Raw genomic sequence first — 21234 nt, forward strand, 5'->3', positions numbered from 1 at the left:
AAGATGGCCTTGCATTCTAAAAGAGAGAAAGGGAGACAGGAAGTGAATACACCTGGAGATGCATGTTTAGGCAGGAGATAGTCTACAATATGGCCTTGTTCTTAGAACATTAGAGAGATGGAGTTTTTCTCAGCATGCTAAAAACAGTATGCAGATGAAGAGAAAATACTAGGAGGTAAACTGCTGGTCACTGTTTCTGCAAAAAGGCACCTAAAGGTAAGTGAATCAGGCAAGACTCAAGATTGGACAAATTTGGCCAAGCGTGGTAGATCACGCCTGTAATCCCAACACTTTGGGAGGCCGAGGTGGGTGGATCACCTGAGGTCAGGAGTTCGAGACCAGCCTGGCCAACATGGTGAAACCCTGTCTCTACTAAAAATATGAAAATTAGCCAGGCGTGGTGGTGGGTGCCTGTTATCTCAGCTACTCAGGATGCTGAGGCAGGAGAATCACTTGAACCCGAGAGGCGGAGGTTGCAGTGAGCTGAGATCGTGCTATTGCACTCCAGTCCAGGCAACAACAGCAAGACTCTGTCTCAAGAAAGATGAAAAAGAGCGGGCAAATTTATTACTATGGCTCCCATCGCAGCATTTTTAACCATTTCAAATTTTGATGTCCACACAAACCTCAAATGTCTGAGAATAAATATTTAGAATGTCTTTTGAATTTGTTATGGAGAGATTCACCTATCTTTTTGTGAACAGTATTATTTTAAAAAATTGAATTTAGTTCCCAAGGACCCCCAGTGCTTCTGTGTCACATCTGCGATGATAGTTAGCCACTTGCTGTAAATTTGGCTACATTGGATACGTGTGTAGAAAATACAGGTATCTCCTACAACTAAATAGAAACTTTTTGCATGGATAAAAGAATCTCAAATATGCCAGTGCCTGTGGCAAAATTTTCCTGCTTTAGTCAAAGGAAAACAAACACCACAGATATAAAGATCCTTTTTCTAACTCCAGGCTCCGCAGAACTGCTCTTAAATGTACAGCTTCCATTCACATTTCTGGTTGTCCCTTGAGTGAGAGGTCAGCTCTGCTACTGACCACTGCAAAGTGAGAAATGGTCTCACCGCTTGCAGAAAATGCAAGCCCTTCAGTTTGCTTTCTGAACAACAGTGTTCATGGTTCTGAGATAATTGCCTTAGTCACACCACCGAGCACCGGTTGGACCTTCAGCTGATACCTGGTAGAGTGGATGTGTAGTGATGAATATATGTGTGAGTGTGTAAGCCAGAGTTCCATAAGACCTTCCATAGAGTGCATAAGATAGATGACCTGGCTCCCCAGAAATAGCCCATTTTACTCGACTGTCTCGCTAGTAAACAAGTGAGCCAGGGCTCTCCATCTCAGAATTCGGTTTAGGTCACAAGCTGAGGATGACAAAGGGGGCTCCTCCCTCCAGCTCTTTGAAATTTGGGGCAGATGGAAGAGACAGAAATTGCCTTCCACAATGGTGGGTCTAAAACCGATATCGTCAATCAATAGCCCCCTTCCCTTCCGCTTCCTCCTTTTGAGTTACTTTATCACCTTCCCCCACCTTTAATAATAATTTGTCCAAGGAAACACTTTGAGTGGATAAATGACTGTAAAAAAAGCACTTAGCTGAGCAAGGAAGAGCATTTTATAATTAGAAAAGGAAATGCCACGTTTTTCAACATGAAAAAATTAACATTGTCACTTTATTTTGTACTAAAATATGGTCGAAGCACCTCCTTAAGCTTATCTTGGGCATAAAACTGTGGTCATTGGTGTGTGAGCTGCTAAGAGACGTGTGTTAAGTAACTGGATAGGAGAATCTGGTTCTCCTGTGAAAGGTAAAATATAAATGTGGCTTTTACTTGGCTAGTTTGGCTAGCAGAACAGAACAATTTGCTCAGTCAACAGTTACCTAAAATCTGGAGATTTTTAGATTGGCTTTTTTATGACTGGGTCTTTAGAAATTCATGTGTCAATTTTTAATATTTTCACAGAGTTAAGTCACTTTGCATTCGGAATATTTTATCTTTGGAGTGTATCTAGTCTTCTATAAAAATAATACTAGTTTTCTAGTACAAAATTGGGAGAAAGGGGAATACAGAGTATAGTAAAAATAATAGACAAATCACTTTTCTTAGGTATTTATTTACAAAACTCCAATCTTGCCCATACTACAGCATAAGTCCAAAGCTCAGTGGGGACCCTTTAAAATGGAAAATATCAATAAAAACATAAGTTATGTATCAAGCACAACATCTTTTGTGCATTGATTATTCCCATAAATTTAATTCCATCTCTTTACACTCCCAAATCGGTAATGAAGGAAAACACATTTATTTCTTGGCAGCTTTTTTTTTCTTAGCCTCATTTATACTCTGTTTTAAAATAAGACAAACATCCACTCAAAAACATCCCACCAGTGTGGCAAAAGTTACTCTGCCTGCTTTCCCTAGCATCACAAAAAAAGTGAATTCTACAAGTCTTTCAGACACACTGAAGTCTTTCATTCATACCACAAATTCTGATTAAAGCCAAAACCTATCATTTTCAAAGCACTCCCTTGCAAATGACTAAAAGAAATTTTTTCCCCCTTCTTCCTTTAAAGGCTACACTCAAAACATTCGCTTGAGAAACTTTCTGAATAGTGGTATTGCCTGGTAAAACACATGCAGCAGACAAAATATCAGATTTCTTTTTCCAGCTGTCCAGAATCCCATTAGTGCCTCTTAACTTCTATCAGTCTTTTGCTATAATTAGGATGGCTTAGGGTTTATCTGGGCCTTTTTTCAATACCAGATTTCCTTCCGAGCAGCAGCAGCTGTCATGCACAAGTACCCTGATGGTGTTGGGAAACTGATTTTGATTTACATTATGGTATAGCAATTGTGAATGTGAAGTAAAGGAAAAGACACACACACACGCACACGCACACACACACGTTCTTTTTATCTCGTAATTTATTCAAAAGAAAAGTCTTACCTGAGGATGATCACTCCAGTCTGGAACCTGGCTTGTTTCAAATAGAGAATTAACTTGCATGCCTTCTCCCTTGCAATTGGTGTTACCTTCTTTGGAGGGTGAGTCTGTTGAAGTTTGAAGGGTTTTTGCTTCTTGCTCTGCCTGGGTTGAAATAGCACATTCTCCTGCATCAGCATGGGAATTCCGACCAGTCGCTGCTGCTGTGCTGTGAGAAGTCTCTCTTTTATCACTCTGGGTTAGTGGGTGCTTAGCAGATTCTTTGGCATAGCAGAGATGAAGGGTACCTTCTGTTGTATTTTCTCTCAGGTTGGCATTCGGCTTCTTGGGATTTCCCTTCATTCCCAGCTGCCTCACCCTGGCAGGTTGCTGTGAACCCCTCTCGCTCCATAAGTCCTTTCCCCCAACTCTCTTCTCAGCTGCCGTCTCCCAACACTGGCTCATCCCTGAGTTTTCCGACTCACCAGACAAGGGCTTCATCTCTGTCTCTCTTACTGATTCATCCATGTTGAGCAGATTGTCACTGGCAAATTCCTCTCTTGCTTGGTGGCTGTCTCTGGTTTCTCCTTGAATTCCTGGATAATCATTTTCAGCAGCCTCCGGAGCAGTGGGGAGTTTACATCTCCTCTGTTCTGTCACTGAAGACATCCCATCCTGGTGAGGTCCCAAAGTGAGAGTCATCCCTGTGTGTGGGGATGAGGGACCGTGCTTGCAGGCTCTGCCACTCCTCACCCCAACTTCTTGGGGTTGTGAGTGATGACCACAGAAGCCAGCAGTGGCAACCATAGGCCCAGCGTCACCTGACACCTGAGGTCCACAACCCATTCCACTGAGGAAATGCTCACACCCACCCAGGCAATGCTCACCGAATTCCATCTCTTCGTCATCGCTTTCTAATAAAAAAACATGCTCAGTCCCCAGCAGGTTCCTTTGCCAAACTGCATTAGAGTAATCCGTCATAACATCGGAACATTCCAGATACTCCAGGTCATCATCTGAAAACTCCTCGGTGTAGGTTAGGGTTATCTCTGGGCAAAGTTCATAGTCACTGTCAGAGTCTTCACTGGAAACCTGTGGGCTGGGTTGTTTCTTGGCCACGGCATTGTCACCTGGGTAAATGTGTGCAGTTGCCTCAGACAGCGGGAGACTGAGGCTAATGTATTTCTGTACTTTGGGATTTTGCTGACTGGAGTGTAAGCCTTCCTCATGAGGGCCATCATTGTTCAGGCCACCACCCGTGAACTTGGATGCTGTGGAATGCACTGTCTTGTGGCAAAGTTCATCTTGTTTTTCGTAAACATGACTTGAATTAAGAAAAAGCAACGAATCTGCAATTTCTTCTGTGTTACTTGGATCATAAGCCTCTCCAGGGTGCCTTGTTCCTTTAACACCCAAGGGATTTTCAGAACTGGACACACTAATGTCAAGATTGCCCAGTGACTGGAGGGAGAGTGAATGGTTGGACCTGGGAGTGCCTGGGGAGATGCTTTCTTCTTCCTTATAAAGATGTTCCTTCTCATCAATCTGATTTGCACTTTCTTCTTCACACGTCCCTGTTTCATGTTTCCAACCTGTGTCCCTGTCATCTTCCAGGTTAGGAGACAGTTGTGGGTTCTCTGATGAGCACTCAACCTCAACGGAAGCAGAACAACAGATGATTCCAAAAGAGTTTTTAGCCGAGATTTGATAGACAGCAGCATCATTTTTGGTACAGCTAGGATGAAGAGAATATACAGATAAGTTTGCTACATTTGGACATGCATGCCAACATTTTCAAACCATGGCACAGAGAGAAAATGACCATAGTTTTAGTGCATGTTCAAGAAGATCTGTGATCTCCCTGGAAAAGAGTTTGTGGCCAAAGGCAACTGACCTCTGGGCTCCAGTGCCCCTAGTGCTGAGAATCCTAGGCACTCAGCATCCTCCCTTGAAACTTTCCTCAAAACTGCCTCAAATGGAAAATGCTGAGGATTGCGCCATGACAGTTTACAAATGCCATGGCAATGTCAGGAAATTACTTTATATGGTCTAAGAGGGGGAGAAACCCTCAGTTCCAAGAATTGTCCACCCCTTTCTTGGAAAACTCATGAATAATCCACCCCTTATTTAGGATATCATCAAGAAATAACCATAAAAATGAGCAACCAGCAGCCCTCAGGGCTGCTCTGCCTATGGAGCAGTCATTCTTTTATTCCTTTATTAAAAAAAAAAAAGAAAATGCTGAGAATTACTTAGATGAATGGGGAAAATATTTATATTCTAATTTCTTCTTCTTGCCTTTTACATCATTTTTATATTATGGAAATTTGATAAAGCATTATTTTTCTAGAGTGAGACATTGTACATGAATAAGTAAAATATCAATTCTTCATGTGGTGGAACAGCACAGAGAACCCTCAAATCTTTGGAAGACCCTGCTAAGAGGGTGTCATTTTTGCCAGAGGCCATAAAGATGATACCATGATAGGACTATGTATGTGAAGGGCAGTGCTGTTTCCTTTTTAATTTAATGTGATTAAAAGTCTAAACCACAGCCTGTGAGCTCCACTGGCTGGAAACCCATGTCCACATGCCATTCTGACCTATATAGATCAAGCCAGATTTCAGCTTTGGCCCAGCAGGGGAGGAATAGAATCCTGGATCGGACTGCTTTCTCAGTTCAGGATGGATGGTACTCCCGTGGCTCCTCCCATTGTGGATCAGAGCCACAAGGAGCCTGCAGCCTGACATGCTTTACTGGGTCCTTTCCCACTAGAACCCTTTCCCAGACACTGCAATCCCAATAAAAACTTGTTTCCTGTGTTTTGTATGTTTCACCCTTATTAATCTCATGTGACCTCATTGTAATTGTAATATTGCTGACCTCATTGTATGCATCAGCCAACCCAGAAGTCAACAATCATTTTTAGAAGGCAGGGGCTGTGGGTCTGGCTTGGTCTGAGAGGCAGTGCTTGGATCTTTATTGACTGTTCTTTGTGTGAAATACACACAAATATCTAACCTAGGAAGGGTCAGTGTGAGACACAGACAGATATAACATGATCATCTTTTCTCTTCCCCACTGAAGGGACCCTTGCCTCTACAATCCTATATGTCCTCATAAACCCTCAAGTGGTAGTCCCAGCTCACACATATGTCTCATTTTCAGAAGTCAAAGACATCTAATCCCAATTTCAATAATGTCTTGTTGAGTTGGCAACCTGGCTCCTGGGTAGAAGCCATTCAGGAGTGGCTGAGATTGGCCAAGCTTGACCCATGGCTGATATTGGGCTTTGCCTTGGCCAACAGCACACGTAGAATAAAATTTAAGGCAACTTTCTGGAGAAAACAATACCTGCGCTCCTGTGTATTTCACTAAGTTATTCTGAGGTTTAAATGAGAAGATCAATGTTAAGGGGCTTTGCAAAGAAGAAATGTTACCCCAGACAGATTCTCCAAGAAGGTGGCAGTGCCAAGACCAAGTTACCTCTGGTGCTCAAGAATCATGCAGAAGAATCATCAGAGAACTCTTTAAAATTCTTGAATCAGAATCACTAGGTCAAGGGCTTGCGAATCTGCTTTTAAAGATTTCAAAGCCATTCTGATGCAAATTGTCCTCCGCCTACCCTTGGAGACATCCTCATCCTCATCACTGTCAATTAGGCTTAGGGCTCCGCAGTTCAAGCAGACTCTTCTCAGATGAAGAAAAATGCCTATTGCTGCAGTTTCACATCATCCACATTGTTGGCTAAAACAAAAAACTGTGAAATATTTAAAGAGGTTTATTTTGAGCCAAACATGAGTGACCATGGCTGGGGCACATCCTTGAGGGGTCCTGAGAATAAGTGCCCGAGGTAGTCAGCTTTTACAGTTTGGTTTTATACATTTTAGGGAGACAGAAGTTACAGGCAAAGACATAAATCAATACATGTAAGGTGCACGTTGATTCAGCCCCGAAAGGTGGGACATTTTGAAGTGGTGAGGGCAAGGTTACAGGTCATAGGTGGATTCCAAGATTTTCTGATTGGCAATTGGTCAAAAGAGTTAAGCTTTGTTCCTAAAGAGTTGAAGCCAGCAGAAAGAAATTGTTAAGATAAGTGAGTTGTGGAAGCCAAGGTTCTTGTGTGTAGAGGCAGCCCCTAAGTAGCAGGCTTCAGAGAGAATAAATGGTAAATGTACTCTCTGGACCTTAGAAGGTGTCAGATTCTCTCCTGAATCAGGAAAAGACCTGGAAAGGGAAGGAGATTCACTACAGAATGCAGATTTCCTCCCACCAGAGTATGGCTTTGCAGGGCCATTTAAAAATATGTCAAATAAATATATTTTTAGAGTCAAATACTTTGATTTTCTTTAGGACCTGCTCTTTGTTATGGGACGCTATACCAGAATCAGGTTGGAGTTGGGTATCTTCCTGCTACCGAGTCTGCTGTGAGTCTTATGATCTCTACGTTAATGTCAGTGGTGGTCAGTTGTGCCTAAACTCCAAAGAGAGGAGGGTATAATGAGGCCTGTCCAACACCCTTCCTGTCATGGCCTGAACTAGATTTTTAGGTTTCTTAGGGATCCCCTTGGCCAAGGGGTGTGAGGGGGGTGCGGCTTAGAATTTAATTTTTGATTTTTTATAACACTGTCTTCTTCATGAACCTTTTCAATTAATTCTTGGATATTTGGCCTCTGTTAAGAGCTGACAGCATAAAAAAGCACTACGAGCTGAGTACCGTGGCTCACACCTGTAATCCCAGCAATTCAGGAGGCTGAGGTGGGAGGATCAGTTGAACCCATGAGTTCAAGACCCACCTGGGCAACATGGCAAGACTCCATCTCTACAAAAAATTTAAAAATTAGCCGGGCATGGTGATACACACCAGTAGTCCCAGCTACTCCAGCCTAGGTGACAGAGCAAGACTTTGTCTCGGAAAAAAAAAAAAAAAAAAAAAAAAAAAAAGGCAAAGGGGCTGTGGCAGGGTAGGCAGTATGGACTACTGGGAAATCCCAAGTAATTTTGATATCCTGACCTATCCAGTCCACGAGTCCTCTGCAGAGGAACTACCTCCCCTGAAGGTAGCATGATTTGTGTAGAAGAGAGAGAAAGGAAGAAAAGAAGGCTGAGAGGCACAAGGGGCAGTAAAGCAGTAAGAAATCAGGAGAGGTGGGGAGCAGAGATGATTCTCAAGAATCAAGGAGAGAAAACAAAAAGAATTTTAGAAAAACGTAGAGAAAATCATTGGGTTAAATATACTCTATTTAAATTCTTAACGACTAAATAAACAGATGGGAGATTGTCATAATTTTGTGATACATAATTTTATGAAACATGTGTTTTAGTTGATAAGAGATTTATAATCCATCCTAAGTACAGTAAATAAAGAGAAAAGGGAACTGGATTAAGTGTAATTAACTTCTCACTGGCTAATGAATGCCTTTGAAAGAGTTATGATTTGTGGCTGACACGTCCTTGCTAATTATCTCGAAGCATCCTAAAGAAGAGGGGAAGAAAATCGGGCAAGGAAGCCAGCATCTGCTGGGTGCCTCCTACATTAAACAATGTCTTCCTCCTCCCTGTGTGCAAAACTGAGGCTCAAAGGAGTTGTTTCCCCAAAGTGACAAAGTCGGAAAGCCATAGCGCCGGGATGAGAAAGAGCCTTCCGCCCTGGCTGTCTGGCTCTGTGGATGCTGTTAGAAAACTAACATTACCAGAAAGGAAATGACACAGTGTAGAGAGATCATTCTGCAAATAAAGTGTTTCTGTCCTAAGTCTTCATCTTGATCAGCCAAATGGCAGACTTGCATAGAGTGATGGGCACCATGGTGCCCAGCATTATGTTACGAGCTGCAGTGGAGTGAAGGAGATGCCTGAACATCATGTCCAGCTTCCAAATGGCTAAAAACTGACTGAAGGAAATAGTATTAATTTTCCAGAGAACCTTGTAGATGAGGTCTGTGCTAAGGTGCACAGAACAGACTGGATGGGAAAAAGGAAGTCAGAGAAGGGACTCCAGTGGTAATAGCTAAAATGGTGTTAGCAGGGTTGGGGTGTAGAATCTTTGCGGGAGGCTAGCAGAGAGAGCTGCGTGCCGCACAGTGATTTGACTGGAATGCAAAACCATCCAGGAAGAAATTCCCTGAACAATTAATTGAATTCCCTCCTTGCATATCTTTTCTTTTGGCGGAGGGAAGCAGTAACATTCTTCTCCCCTGCTGTGAAAGTCTTGCTTGAATTCTCTGGGTTCTTTCTAAATTAATCATTTCCTTATTAAAGAAAAAGAAGTCCGTGTTACCTTAAATGAATGAAGCTTCTTCTGAGTTTGAACCCCCAGAAATGGTCTAAACCAGAAAGTCTGAAAACATTTTGGTATCGAGACTCTTTAATACTCCTAAAAATAATTGAGGACTTCAAAGAACTTTCGTTTATATGGGTTATATCTCTCAATAGTTACCACATTACAGTTAAAACAAAAATTTTTAACAGTTAATTTTAAAATAACAAGAATAAATTCATTGCATATTAGCATAAATCATGTTTTTATAGAAAACATATTTTTCCAAGACAAGGCAACATTTCATGAGAGTAGTTTTATTTTAAGTGTTTTCATATACCTTTAATATCAAGCTTAACAGAAGATGGTTGGATTTTTGTATCTGTGCATTCAGTGTGATACAATACATGGTTTTGATTAATATATGTAGAAAAGTTGGCCTGACACATAAATGTGTTGGGAAAAGAAGGAATATTTTAATAACCTTTTCATCTGATTGAAGTATTCTGATTTGATATACATGAAGATTAGTTACAATGTGGAATCTGAAACCACATCAGTGAACTTTCCATACTTGTTACATAAAATCCATCATTCTATGTTGCTTTTATTTTTTTTTGAGACAGTCTTGCCCTGTCTCCCAGGCTGGAGTGCAGTGGCGCCATCTTGGCTTACTGCAACCTCCACCTCCAGGGTTCAAGTGATTCTCCTGCCTCAGCCTCCCAAGTAGCTGGGACTGCAGGCATGTGCCACCATGCCTGGCTTATTTTGGTATTTTTAGTAGAGACGGGATTTCACCATGTTGGCCAGGCTGGCCTCAAACTCCTGACCTCAGGTGATCCACCTGCTTTGGCCTCCCAAAGTGCTGGATTACAGGCATGAGCCACCATGCCCAGCCCTATATTGCATTTTAAATGCATCTTTTACCCATGCAAGATTTTGTAATATCATACATTGGTCATTTAGAAAAACTTGGCTCATGAGATCTTCCAAATATTAATACATTTTATTAAATAATACTTTTTAAAACCATGTTTATTAATATTACCACTGATCTTATCAGAATAATTTTAAAGTATTAGAAACTGTTAAGCTTTTGATGAAGGGCACAAATTTTCCAAAATTCTACTTAGGGAAATAATATGAATGTTAATTTATCAGAGAACAGTGTAAATCAAGTCTGTGCTAAGTTGTATGGTAGAAAGTATAAGCATGGAGGATATGAGCAAGAAGGTCAGAGGAAGTATCCCTGAAAATTCTCACTGCTGTAAATGCAACAAGAACACTGGCAAAACTTGTCTGAATCAACTTTTTCAGGGCTCTGAAAATTAAAGGCAATCTGGGGAGCCTTTATTCAAGAAAAATGGCTGAATCTCAGAACAGTTTTCTGGTGCTTTAACCTGCCCTAGTTCTATTCCCCCATAACCAGCTCCACAGTAGTCTTGAAAACCAAGACTCCACAATCACAGTGAAAACAGCCTGGCAGCAGCTTGAGGGGGCAGGACACAGTTGGGGCTCCTTCAAAGCTCCATACCCAGAGTTGTCATTATTTGACCTGTCTAGTAATTCCCTGAAAGACCCCACTCACAAGACTGTTTTTGTGTGATCTGACTTAGAGTTCACTCAGCAAAAATAACTTTTTCCCTAGGGGCATTTGTATTCATTAAAAAAAAAAAAAGGGAATTGTTTAACACCATGGCTGCTTGAGGCAGTAGATAATAACTGGGTTAAACAATAGGGGAACCAAAAAGGTTAAAAGGGAAAGCTGGGAATGAGATGCCCATAGGCGTCATTGAAAAGCTGAGACATTTTCCTGGAGATCTAGGAGGCCATGCACATGCATAAGGCTGTGAGCAGCCTTCTTAAGCATGTCCAGTGCACATGCTTAGGAAAGACCTGAGAAAATTCTGAGCTCTCACCTCTAACTGACCTTAAGGCTTTCTACTAGCAGGAAGTGAAGGCTAAGGCAGAGTTGTCATTTGCCTGGCTGAGTGTGAAAGCATGCTTCATACCCCAACATGCACACACAGCCCCTCAATAAACTGGGAGACCTATTGGTTCCAGGCACCTAAGGAAATCTCTGTCCATTCATTAGCTGACTACTAAGCTAACTCCGTAGAAACTTCAGGGGCCACAGACAACAAAGAATTAGTTCAGAAAAGTCACTAAGCAAGCAAACAATAAGCCCTGGGAAGGTAGGAGAATCTCATTTCCAGAGTTGCCACATTACATTGTCTAAAATGTCCAGTTTTCAATAAAAATTATGTGACATGCGAAGAAACAAAGTATGGCCCGTACACAGAAGAAAAAGCAATCGATAGAAACTGTTCCTAGACTTGCTGGACCAAACTTTAAATTATCTATTTTAAATATGTTCAAAGAAATAAAACCATGTCTAAAGAGCTGAAAAAAAGTGTGAGCATGGTGTTTCAATAAAGACATATAAATTATACATACAAACCAAATAGAAATTTAGAGATTTAAAATTACAGTAACTGAAATAAAAAATTCACAAAAGGGCTCTACAGCAGATTTGGGCAGATGGAATAAGAATCAACAGACTTGAAGAGGTCAGTTGAGATGATCCAATTTTAGTAACAAAGAGAAAAGAGTATAGAAAAATAAAGAGTTCTGGAGCCCGATGGTATACCAGCTTACAACATATACATAATGAGAGTCCCCATAGGAGAGAAGATAGAGGAAAAAACAGAAGGAATATTGGAAAAAACTGGAAGTCCCTAGTTCAGAGAAGGGACTGCAATGACAGCTTGCAAGTTTGGATTTTATCATTGGCAACACATACTTTTAGTTTTCCTCGAAGTGGCAGGCTTGTTTTGTTCATTTTTCAGAAAATGTCTGCCAAATACCCAAGGCTGAATAACCATCATTTGTCCATTATTCTTTTGAGTAAAAATTATAATCCGTGAAAGAAGTGGCTAGTTCAGCTTGCGACTTAAGCAATCATGCAGAAGCTTGTCCTCAAGATGTTCATCATCTAAGAAAATCCAGCAGAGGTGCTCTGTATATATTTCCCATTTTATTACATGGAGTATTAAAAGGGCTACTGAGTTATCAAGATTTAATAAAATTACTCCATTTTTACTGATGCATAAAGGACATTAAGTAAAACTTTTTGGTTGTTGTTTTTAACTGTGGCTGTATGGAAATGCAGAATTCTATGGCAACTAATATGGTTTGGGACCACTGCCATGATTCATGCTAAGCCACCAACAGACTTACCCTTCATTGCTTTTTACCATTAGTGTACATTTCAACACAGTGAAAAGGGCAAATAATGTTTGATTTTTTTTTTAATTTTTAAGTTCTGGGGTACATGGGCAGGATGTGCAGGTTTGTTACATAGGTAACGTGTGCTGTGGTGATTTTCTGCACCATCAACCCATCACTTAGATATTTAGTCCAGCATGCATTAGCTACTTTTTCTAATGCTTCACCCCTTACACCGCTCCCCCCCAACCCCCATCCACCAACAGGCCCAGCATGTGTTGTTCCCCTCCCTGTGTCCATGTGTTCCCATTTTTCAGCTCCCACTTATAAGTAAGAACATGTGGTTTTTGGTTTTCTGTTCCTGCATTAGTTTGCTGAGGAAAATGACTTCCAGCTCCATCCATGTCCCTGCAAAGGACATGATCTTGTTCCTTTTTATGGCTGCGTAGTATTCCATGGTATATATGTACCACATTTACTTTATCCAGTCTATCATTGATGGGCATTTGGGTTGATTCTATGTCTTTGCTATTGTGAATGGTGTGACAATGAATATATGCATGCATATATCTTTATAATAGAATAATTTATAGTCTTTTGGGTTTATATCTAGTAATGGGATGGCTGGATATGTTTGAGTATTTTTAGGATAACATTTGTGACCCTGAGGATCCCTAAAAGGGTGTTAGGGACTTCCAGAAGTCCAAGGAACACACTTTGAGAATCATTGATTTAAGCTATTCACCAAGAGAAGCCTGGATACACTGTCACAGCAGAACAGCTAGCTTTTGCACTGCGGAAGATGGGCATTAGCATGGAGGGGTCACTGCTTTGCTTGGTTTGTTCATTTGTGTATCCTCTTAGGCTGATGACATAACCTCTGTGGTTTTTCTTATTTGTTGCAAATAAAGAAAGAAGGGGAAAGAAGACCTGTGTCTGGGCTCCACTTCCAGAGATTTCTGATTCAATGCTTAATACATGGGCCTATCTAATTTAATTCTGGGCAGGAGGAGGCTGGTTCCATCAATTCTGGAAGAGCTAATCCTAAAAGTTCTTTAGGATTCAGCCAACTTAGCATGATTTTGTGCTTTGAGAACAAGGATTAGAAATATGAGTAAGAACTAAGCAGGACAAGAATCCACAGGACTAGTAACCCTATCAAAGAGGAATATGAAGACAAGAGGGTGGGGAACAGAATGAAACAAGTAGAAAAGGAAGACATAAGCAAACAATTTTTTTCTAGCTACCAGCACAATATAGCCATCAAAATGATATACTTTTTAGTCTCTACATTTCAATCATCATCATCTTCTTCATCCTCATTCTCATCCTCATCCTACCCTAAGGGTCATGTGCATTATTTCATACATCTACCTATTGACCATTAAGGTGGGTGATTCCACCAGCAAAAATAAAAATAAAATCAGTAATCTCATGGCCTGAAAAGTGGATAATCCTTTATTGCCTGCCCTGAGGTCATTTCCCTGCTCCCAACAATATTAAAATTGCTGAAACTCAAACTGCTACTTGACCAGGTGCCCTGAAGACAGGGTTCATAGAAGAAGCAGCTGAAGTATTGGCTAGAGGTAAGATTTGGAATTCTCAGCCAGGTGTGTTGGCTCATGCCTGTAATCCCAGCACTTTGGGAGGCTGAAGCAGGTGGATCACTTGAGGTCAGGAGTTGGAGACCAGCCTAGGCAACATGGTGAAACCCCGTCTTTACTAAAAAATACAAAAATTAGCCAGGTGTGGTGGCACATGCCTGTAATCCCAGCTACTTGGGAGGCTGAGGCAGGAGAGTCACTTGAACCTGGCGGGGGTGGAGGTTGCAGTGAGCTGAAATTGCACCACTGCACTCCAACCTGGGCGACAGAGCAAGGCTCCATCTAAAACAATTTTTAAAAAAAGATTTGGAATTATCTCTGGAATTTAGATGCTATTCAACCACCACTCTGCACCACAGACATTCCATTTTATTATGCATTCCACTTTCCAGTGAAAGAAAACAAGATCAGGAAACACGAGGTCTGCAGTGTCTCCACCCTTTCAGCCAGGAATGCGGGGTGGAGGGGGGAAGGAGGTCTCTGCAGCTCCCCCTCCTGTGGCTGTGAATGTTTTGAGCCTTCCTTCCCATTGCAGCAGGGAGGGGGAAGAGGGCTCCACTCAATAAATAATCACACGATGACATCCGTGTCCTTTCCTTGGCCACAGCACCAGGTGAAGGTCATCATATTTTCTTAAGCCAAGTGTCTGTATTTTATTACCTGACAACTGCTATCAATAATCATATGAATAACTGAAGGAATAGGAAAGACTTTGGTCTTTCCCAAGCTCCAAAGTTATGTTTGTCCTGGAGATGGAAGAATTCTCTGAATTTCTTGATCCTATTTTCTACAAGTAACTTGTAGACCTTGTAGACCTTCTACAAGTAACCTTTCAAAACAATGAGGAGATTCCTCACACATTTACCAATTTATTCAGTTATTTATTCAACAGATTGGTTGAACCACACACCTAAAGGGCCGAAAGGGACTTCAGAGCTGTGTCTCTCCCAGGCCGGTTCTCACCCACCTGCCTTCTTCCCCGGTTCTGCTCTCTATCACCAGGGCTGACCCCCGAGGCTGCAACACCCCAGCTCCCATGACTGCTGGCTTCTTGCTGTGTTTGACCAAAGAGAGACAGTACATCAGGGGGTGGGAAGGGAAGAAAGAAGAAATCATCTCTTCCGTAGTTCCAGGTCCCATGGGACAGCCCACCAGAGGTCCAGTTTCTGCCCTGTGGCCTGTGACCTGGAACTGGGAGTCTTGCCTCCTCCCTTTGTCTCTGCTGCCCAGGAGATAGTGGCTCTGGGTGACCTCACTGTTCCCTGTTGGCTGTCATCTGTGCAACCCTGCACTAAATGCTTCAAAATGGTTTTTGTCTTCCTGATTAGACCCTAACAGATACAGGAATTGGAACTATGTTACAGATATTGGAACTGAGGCCCAGAGAAGATGTGACATGTCTTAAGTTATATGGCCAAAAAAATGATAGGAAATGTCCACCATGTCTACCATGTATAAAGCATTGTGTTAGCCACTATGTGGATGATAAAGAGGTGAAGTTCCTAGGCTCTTTTCTCGGGAGCCTCCCATCCAGTAAGGGAAATGACCTGTCTATATAAACATCTATAATACAGGACAGTGTGTGCCAGGCACCATTAGCAAGCATGCCAGTTATAAGGATTCAGGTGTTGGGGGCGTGCAAGATAATGAAGGGAGGCTTCCTGGGTAGCTCAGCAGCTGAAACAGACCAGGAAATACAGGGCGGGATTTTGGCAGGAAAGATGATGCGTGTCTGTGGTTGGTGGAGGGGTGATAATTCCAGGCAGACAGAATAGCCTAAATGTGGAAGGAGGTAGGAAAGAGAGCTTCAGGCCCTCCCAGGAAACAATAAACCATTTTTAATTTGGAACTTGGGGGAGTGGTAGGCGGGAGGGTAGGGTAACTGCATTGTTCGCTGTTTAAACAGGACACTTCAGAGAGTGAAAGGGGTTTTTGTTTTTTTGTTTTTTTGTTTTTTTTTTGAGACGGAGTCTGGCTCTGTCGCCCAGGCTGGAGTGCAGTGGCGCGTTCTCGGCTCACTGCAAGCCCCGCCCCCGGGTTCACACCATTCTCCTGCCTCAGCTTCCCAAGTAGCTGGGACTACAGGTGTGCACCACCATGCCCGGCTAATTTTTTTGTATTTTTAGTAGAGACGGGGTTTCACTGTGTTAGCCAGGGTGGTCTCGATCTCCTGACCTTGTGATCCACACGCCTCAGCCTCCCAAAGTGCTGGGATTACAGACATGAGTCACCGTGCCCGGCCTGAAAAGGACCCTTAATAGATCAAAGCAACAGGCAGAGACTGGGGCCATGCTGGAGAAACTGAGGCTGGCCCAGGTGAATCAAGAGATAGGGTCACCTGCCAGGAGGTGGCTCAGCCCAGACCATGGAAGGTTTTCCATCCCATACTAAGGGGTTTAGACCTCAGGTTCCAGTTCACTGGGAAGCAAATAAAATAGTCATGTAGAAAGGGATGGAAAATAATTCTGTAAGATCCTAACTGCGTTTTATACCACAGACCGGGGGTGAGGAGCAAACGCTCTTGCTCTCCATATCTGATGTGACCTGTGGCCCCCAAATGAGCAGGAACACCCTGTTCCCCCATGTGTCCTGCTGGACCTACAACTATACATGCTTAGCACACTGCATGGGACTTGAGAAGGGAAACAAGAAATTAGTAGAAGACTTGCTTCCTTCCCCAGAGATGAGACTTTTGGGTATTAAACGGAGCAGTACGCGATTTGCAAACTCCAGTGTCATTGAATTCCAAAAGGCACAGCTGAGGCAGCCAGTGCTTCTGGTGGTTAGGAGGGGAGAGGTCACAGTGGCCTGGGCCTTAGGAAATGAAGCCAGGAGCACAGAACTTGAGCCCGGCAGGGAAGAATTACATTTTGGCTGGCTGGGAAGAGGGGAGGGCATTCCTGGCAGATGCACCAGAGCTGGAATGATCAGGTCATGTGTAGGGGACAATAAAGCAATGAGCTGAGGTTAGATTCGCAGGAGGTAGGGCTGGGGGAGAGGGCCATAAAGAACCGGGGCAGTGGGTGGGAAGGAGCCCCCGTGTGGAGGGTGCAGAATTCTATCCAGGAGCACTGTGAGTGTGTGAACTGCAGGGGAAAGTTTACTGTTCTTCTTCACCCAAGAGCAATTCGGAGCAGATTGCAGAGGCAGTTGGCAAAGTCAGTAAGTACTGCATAGTGGTTAAGGGACAGACTTAGCAGCGAGTGTGCCTGGGTTCACAGGCCGGCCCATCTGCTGGGCAGCGTTGAATAAGCCACTTGACAGCTCTGGACAATGGCTGAACCGACATCAACCTGGTGACATGAGGATTAAGGGAGTTAACTCCTATAAAGTGCTGAAAGCAAAGCCTGGCACACAGTCAGACTAAATCAGCAGTTCTCAGCCCTGGCTGAATGTGCAAATGACTTGGAGTGCTTTGTAAAAATATCAGTGCCAGAGGATTTTTAGGGCAGGGAGATAACTATTGATTCTACAAAGGTAGATACATGTCATGACACCTTTGTCCAAACCTGTGGAACGGACACCAAGAGTGAACCCTCACGTAAACTATGGACTTGGGGTGATGATGTGTCAGTGTGGGTTCATGGATTGTAACAAATGTACTATGCTGGACAGAAGGTGTGTGGGAATTCTCTGTGCCTTGTGCTCAATTTTGCTGTGACCCCAAAACTACTCTAAAAAATAAAGTCTCACGCCTGTAGTCCCAGCACTTTGGGAGGCCAAGGCAGGCGGATCACGAGGTCAGGAGTTCAAGACCAGTATGGCCAACACGGTGAAACCCCATCTCTACTAAAAATATAAAAATTACCTGGGTGTCGTGGCATGCACCTGCAATCCCAGCTACTTGGGTGGCTGAGGTAGGAGACTTGCTTGAACCTGGGAGGCGGAGGTTGCAGTGAGCTGAGATTGCTCCATTGTACTCCAGCCTGGGCGATAGGGAGAGACTCCATCTCAAAAATAAATAAATAAATAAATAAATAAAAAGGCAAAAAAGGCCGGGTGTGGTGGCTCACACCTGTAATCCTAGCACTTTGGGAGGCCAAGGCGGGTGGATCACCTGAGGTCAAGAGTTTGAGGCCAGCCTGGCCAACATGGTGAAATTCCATCTCTACTAAAAATACAAAAATTAGCCGGGTGTGGTGGTGCATGCCTGTAATCCCAGCTACTTGGGAGACTGAGGCATGAGTATCGCTTGGACCTGGGAGGCAGAGGTTGCAGTGAGCCGAGATCACACCGTTGTACTTCAGCCTGGGCGACAGAGCAAAAACTCCATCTCAAACATAAAAATAATCTGAAAAAAATACCAGTGCCAGGACCCCACCTCTTCCCCACACCAAAAAAAAAAAAAGGCACAATTAAGCAGCATAATGGGGTGAAACCTTCACCATCAGGTTTTTTTTTTAAAGGCTTCTAGGTTATTCCTTTGGGCAGCCAGTGCTCAGAAGCACTGAACGAAATAAATGGACATGCATTATTGTACAATAGCGAACACATCAGGGAACAGGCACATGTGTGGTAGAGCCAGGATCTTTTCCTGGGGATGCATGGGGAGCGGTTTCCTGGCTGCCACTCGGTGCAGAAGCTCTGCACTTTCAACAGCTTTCTGAGCTTCTTGGAGCAATGCAGACCCACCAGAGATTCTTTGAACAAGAAATGGGCAAACTGATTTCAGAAAGGAAAAAAATCCTGTGGCATTACTACCACCACGCTTAGTTAATAGATGACTGACCCTCCTTATCAAAAGAAAACTGCAAGTTATCCGGAAACAATTACCACCCAAAGCACCTAATAGGCCACCGAGTGAGCATAATGTCCCAGAAATCTTAAGGAGCATTGTGACAATATAGCAAAACAATTGTAAGTTTGAACTGTAAATCTATTCTCTAAATCTATAAGGCCCGTCATCTTCGAGCAGGACTAAGATGAATGCTCCATTAGACAAGCCATGGTGGGTAGCCCCAGCTCTCAGCAGCACCAACGTCCCTGGCCACAGGGTCCCAGAGCTCTGCTAATTCATCAAACACCCAGCACGCCCCAGGCCAAACTGTGGATGTCCGTATCCAAACCCGCTTCTTGTCTCTACAAAACTGCAACTCCATTCTACCAGTTGCTCAGGCCAAAAATCCTGGAGTCCATCTTTCACTCCCCTTTCACATCCAGCATCCAGTCCAACAGCAGCTCCCATCAGACACACTCAGAACCTGGCCGCTTGCTCCCATCTTCTGCAGGACCATCCTGGGTGGAGGCACCACTGTCTCATCTGAATTACCGCGATGCTTGCTTGCAGGTGCCCATCTGTGCCCTGAGTCTTCTCCAGAGGATACATTCACAGCACTGAGACGAGAGTCATCCTTTTACACTAAGCCAGAAAATGTCATCACATCTCTGTTCAGAAACCTTCTTGTGTGTCTCCATCTCACTCCAAATCACATCCAAAGTCATGACCATGTGCCATGGCCTACAAGCAATGAGCTGACGTGAGAGTCATAGAAGGTGAAGAGAACCTGCTTTCCCCGGGTAACAGCCACATCACCTCCTGCTCTGCCCTTTCACCTCTGCGCTCAGAGCCCCTCACCAGAGAGACCTTCCCTCCCTCGTGCTGCTTTATCCTTTTTCACCTGACCCATGACATAGTTCCTGGTGTGTTAAATGTCTGGTTCCTCTTGCTACCCCTTTCCCATGAGATCAGGGCATCCAGTATTCACTGCTGTATCCTCAGGGTGAGAACAATCCCCGGCATATAGTAGGCCCTCCATGAATCCTTATTTTTGAATGAAGTCCTTATGATCCCTCCTTTTTGAATTATATTCCAGGATGCATCTTAATAGATTTTGTTCGGGAGGATGGCACTGGTAGGATGAGATGCAGTGATTAACGTAATGGACTCAGGGGCCCTGGGAAACAGAATTTGGGGGTTCTAACCCTAGCTTTAATTCCTAACCTGTTGTGTTACTTTGGATGGGTCCTGTGATCTCTCTGGGCCTTGGGTGACCTATAGGGTGTAAGCAGTGGACTAGACCAGTTGGATTTGACCAATTAAAACAGAATTTTTTAGGGGTGAGATAGAAGCATAAATAATTTTTTAAAGTTCCCCAGAGGTAATGTATAGCCAGGAGTGGGCTAAGCCTGAGCCTTACAGCGGGGTTTCTCTTGCGTTAAAAATGCACATGAATCATTAAAATGCAGGCTCTGATTGGCTGGGTCTGGAGAGGGAGCTGGGATTTTGCCACTCTAACAAGCTCCCAGGGGATGCTGACGCTGGTGGTCCAAGACCAGGCTCTGAGTGGCAACATCTTGAAGTCGTTTCCAGCTTGGTGACTCCAATGTTTCCATCAAGGGTAAAGGTCCGTTTATTAAATTCTCAGGAAAACATCAGCTGTCACTCCACTAGCTGCTCAATCTGAGGTGAGTTTCCTAGTCAATGACTGGCAAGCTGCCCCCGCATGCACTCTGTGGATGTTAAGAGTTGGTTTTCCTTCTTAAAAAACGAATTGCTGGACCCAGAAAGGGGGAATGAGCAAAACCAGGTCCGAGAATTTCTCTCCCAAAAGCAGGCTCACAGACCTGTGGTCAGGGAAGAAACCCGTCACAAGTCAATGGTTTCCCTTCGTCTGCCGTTCTGTTGTCAGGGCCTCAGTGCTGGCTATGTCCTGTGTCCCTCTCTGTCTCCTTGATCTGACCATCTCAGGATGCCTCTGCCTGGCTGCCACCTCCTGATGCCCACTGGTGAGCAGCGGCAGCCACTGGCAGGCAGACGGGCAAGCAGGGCACCCTGCTCTGGGCCGAGGGAGCAGCCTCATTAGGGCTGTCAAGGAGCAGCTCCAACAGGAGAAGAATCTCAATCTGGCTGCCGCAGCAGCCGCCGCAGGGAATGGGAAGTGACAAGGACGGAAAGGGAGCAGCCACTGTCTGACACCCTGCAGTTCAAATGGTGACCAGAGCTGCTGACAATGGGGCCTTCTCCTACAGCAACTGCGGGAGGCCTGTTAGATTACTCTGCTCACCTAGTCCCCTAAGGATTCAGCAGCAGAGCCTCTGACCACCAAGAAGCCACAGTTCATTCAAATCACTTCCTCTAGTTCGGTGCTGTACGTGGAATGGTTCCTCTGCCTGCTTCCCTTGAGGCAAGACTCAGTGAAGAACAGAACCCCTGGATGCCCTGTGCTAAATCCTCCCACAAATCTTTTGTTCGTTTGTTTGTTTTTGAGA

General features: G+C 43.8%; 1 protein-coding gene across 6 annotated transcripts in view; it reads right to left on the reverse strand.

The window, feature by feature from the left end:
• The window catches only part of ALPK2 (alpha kinase 2), a 146799-nt gene that overhangs the window by 91526 nt on the left and 34039 nt on the right, over positions 1-21234 (reverse strand). For all 6 annotated transcript variants that reach the window (XM_003914418.5, XM_017951794.3, XM_017951792.3 and 3 more), the window contains exon 4: positions 2961-4671. In XM_003914418.5, coding sequence (XP_003914467.3) covers positions 2961-4671 — 1711 coding nt within the window. The remainder of the gene's footprint in view (positions 1-2960; positions 4672-21234) is intronic.

Source organism: Papio anubis, chromosome 19 (assembly GCF_008728515.1).
Source record: "Papio anubis isolate 15944 chromosome 19, Panubis1.0, whole genome shotgun sequence".
Lineage (NCBI taxonomy): Eukaryota > Metazoa > Chordata > Mammalia > Primates > Cercopithecidae > Papio > Papio anubis.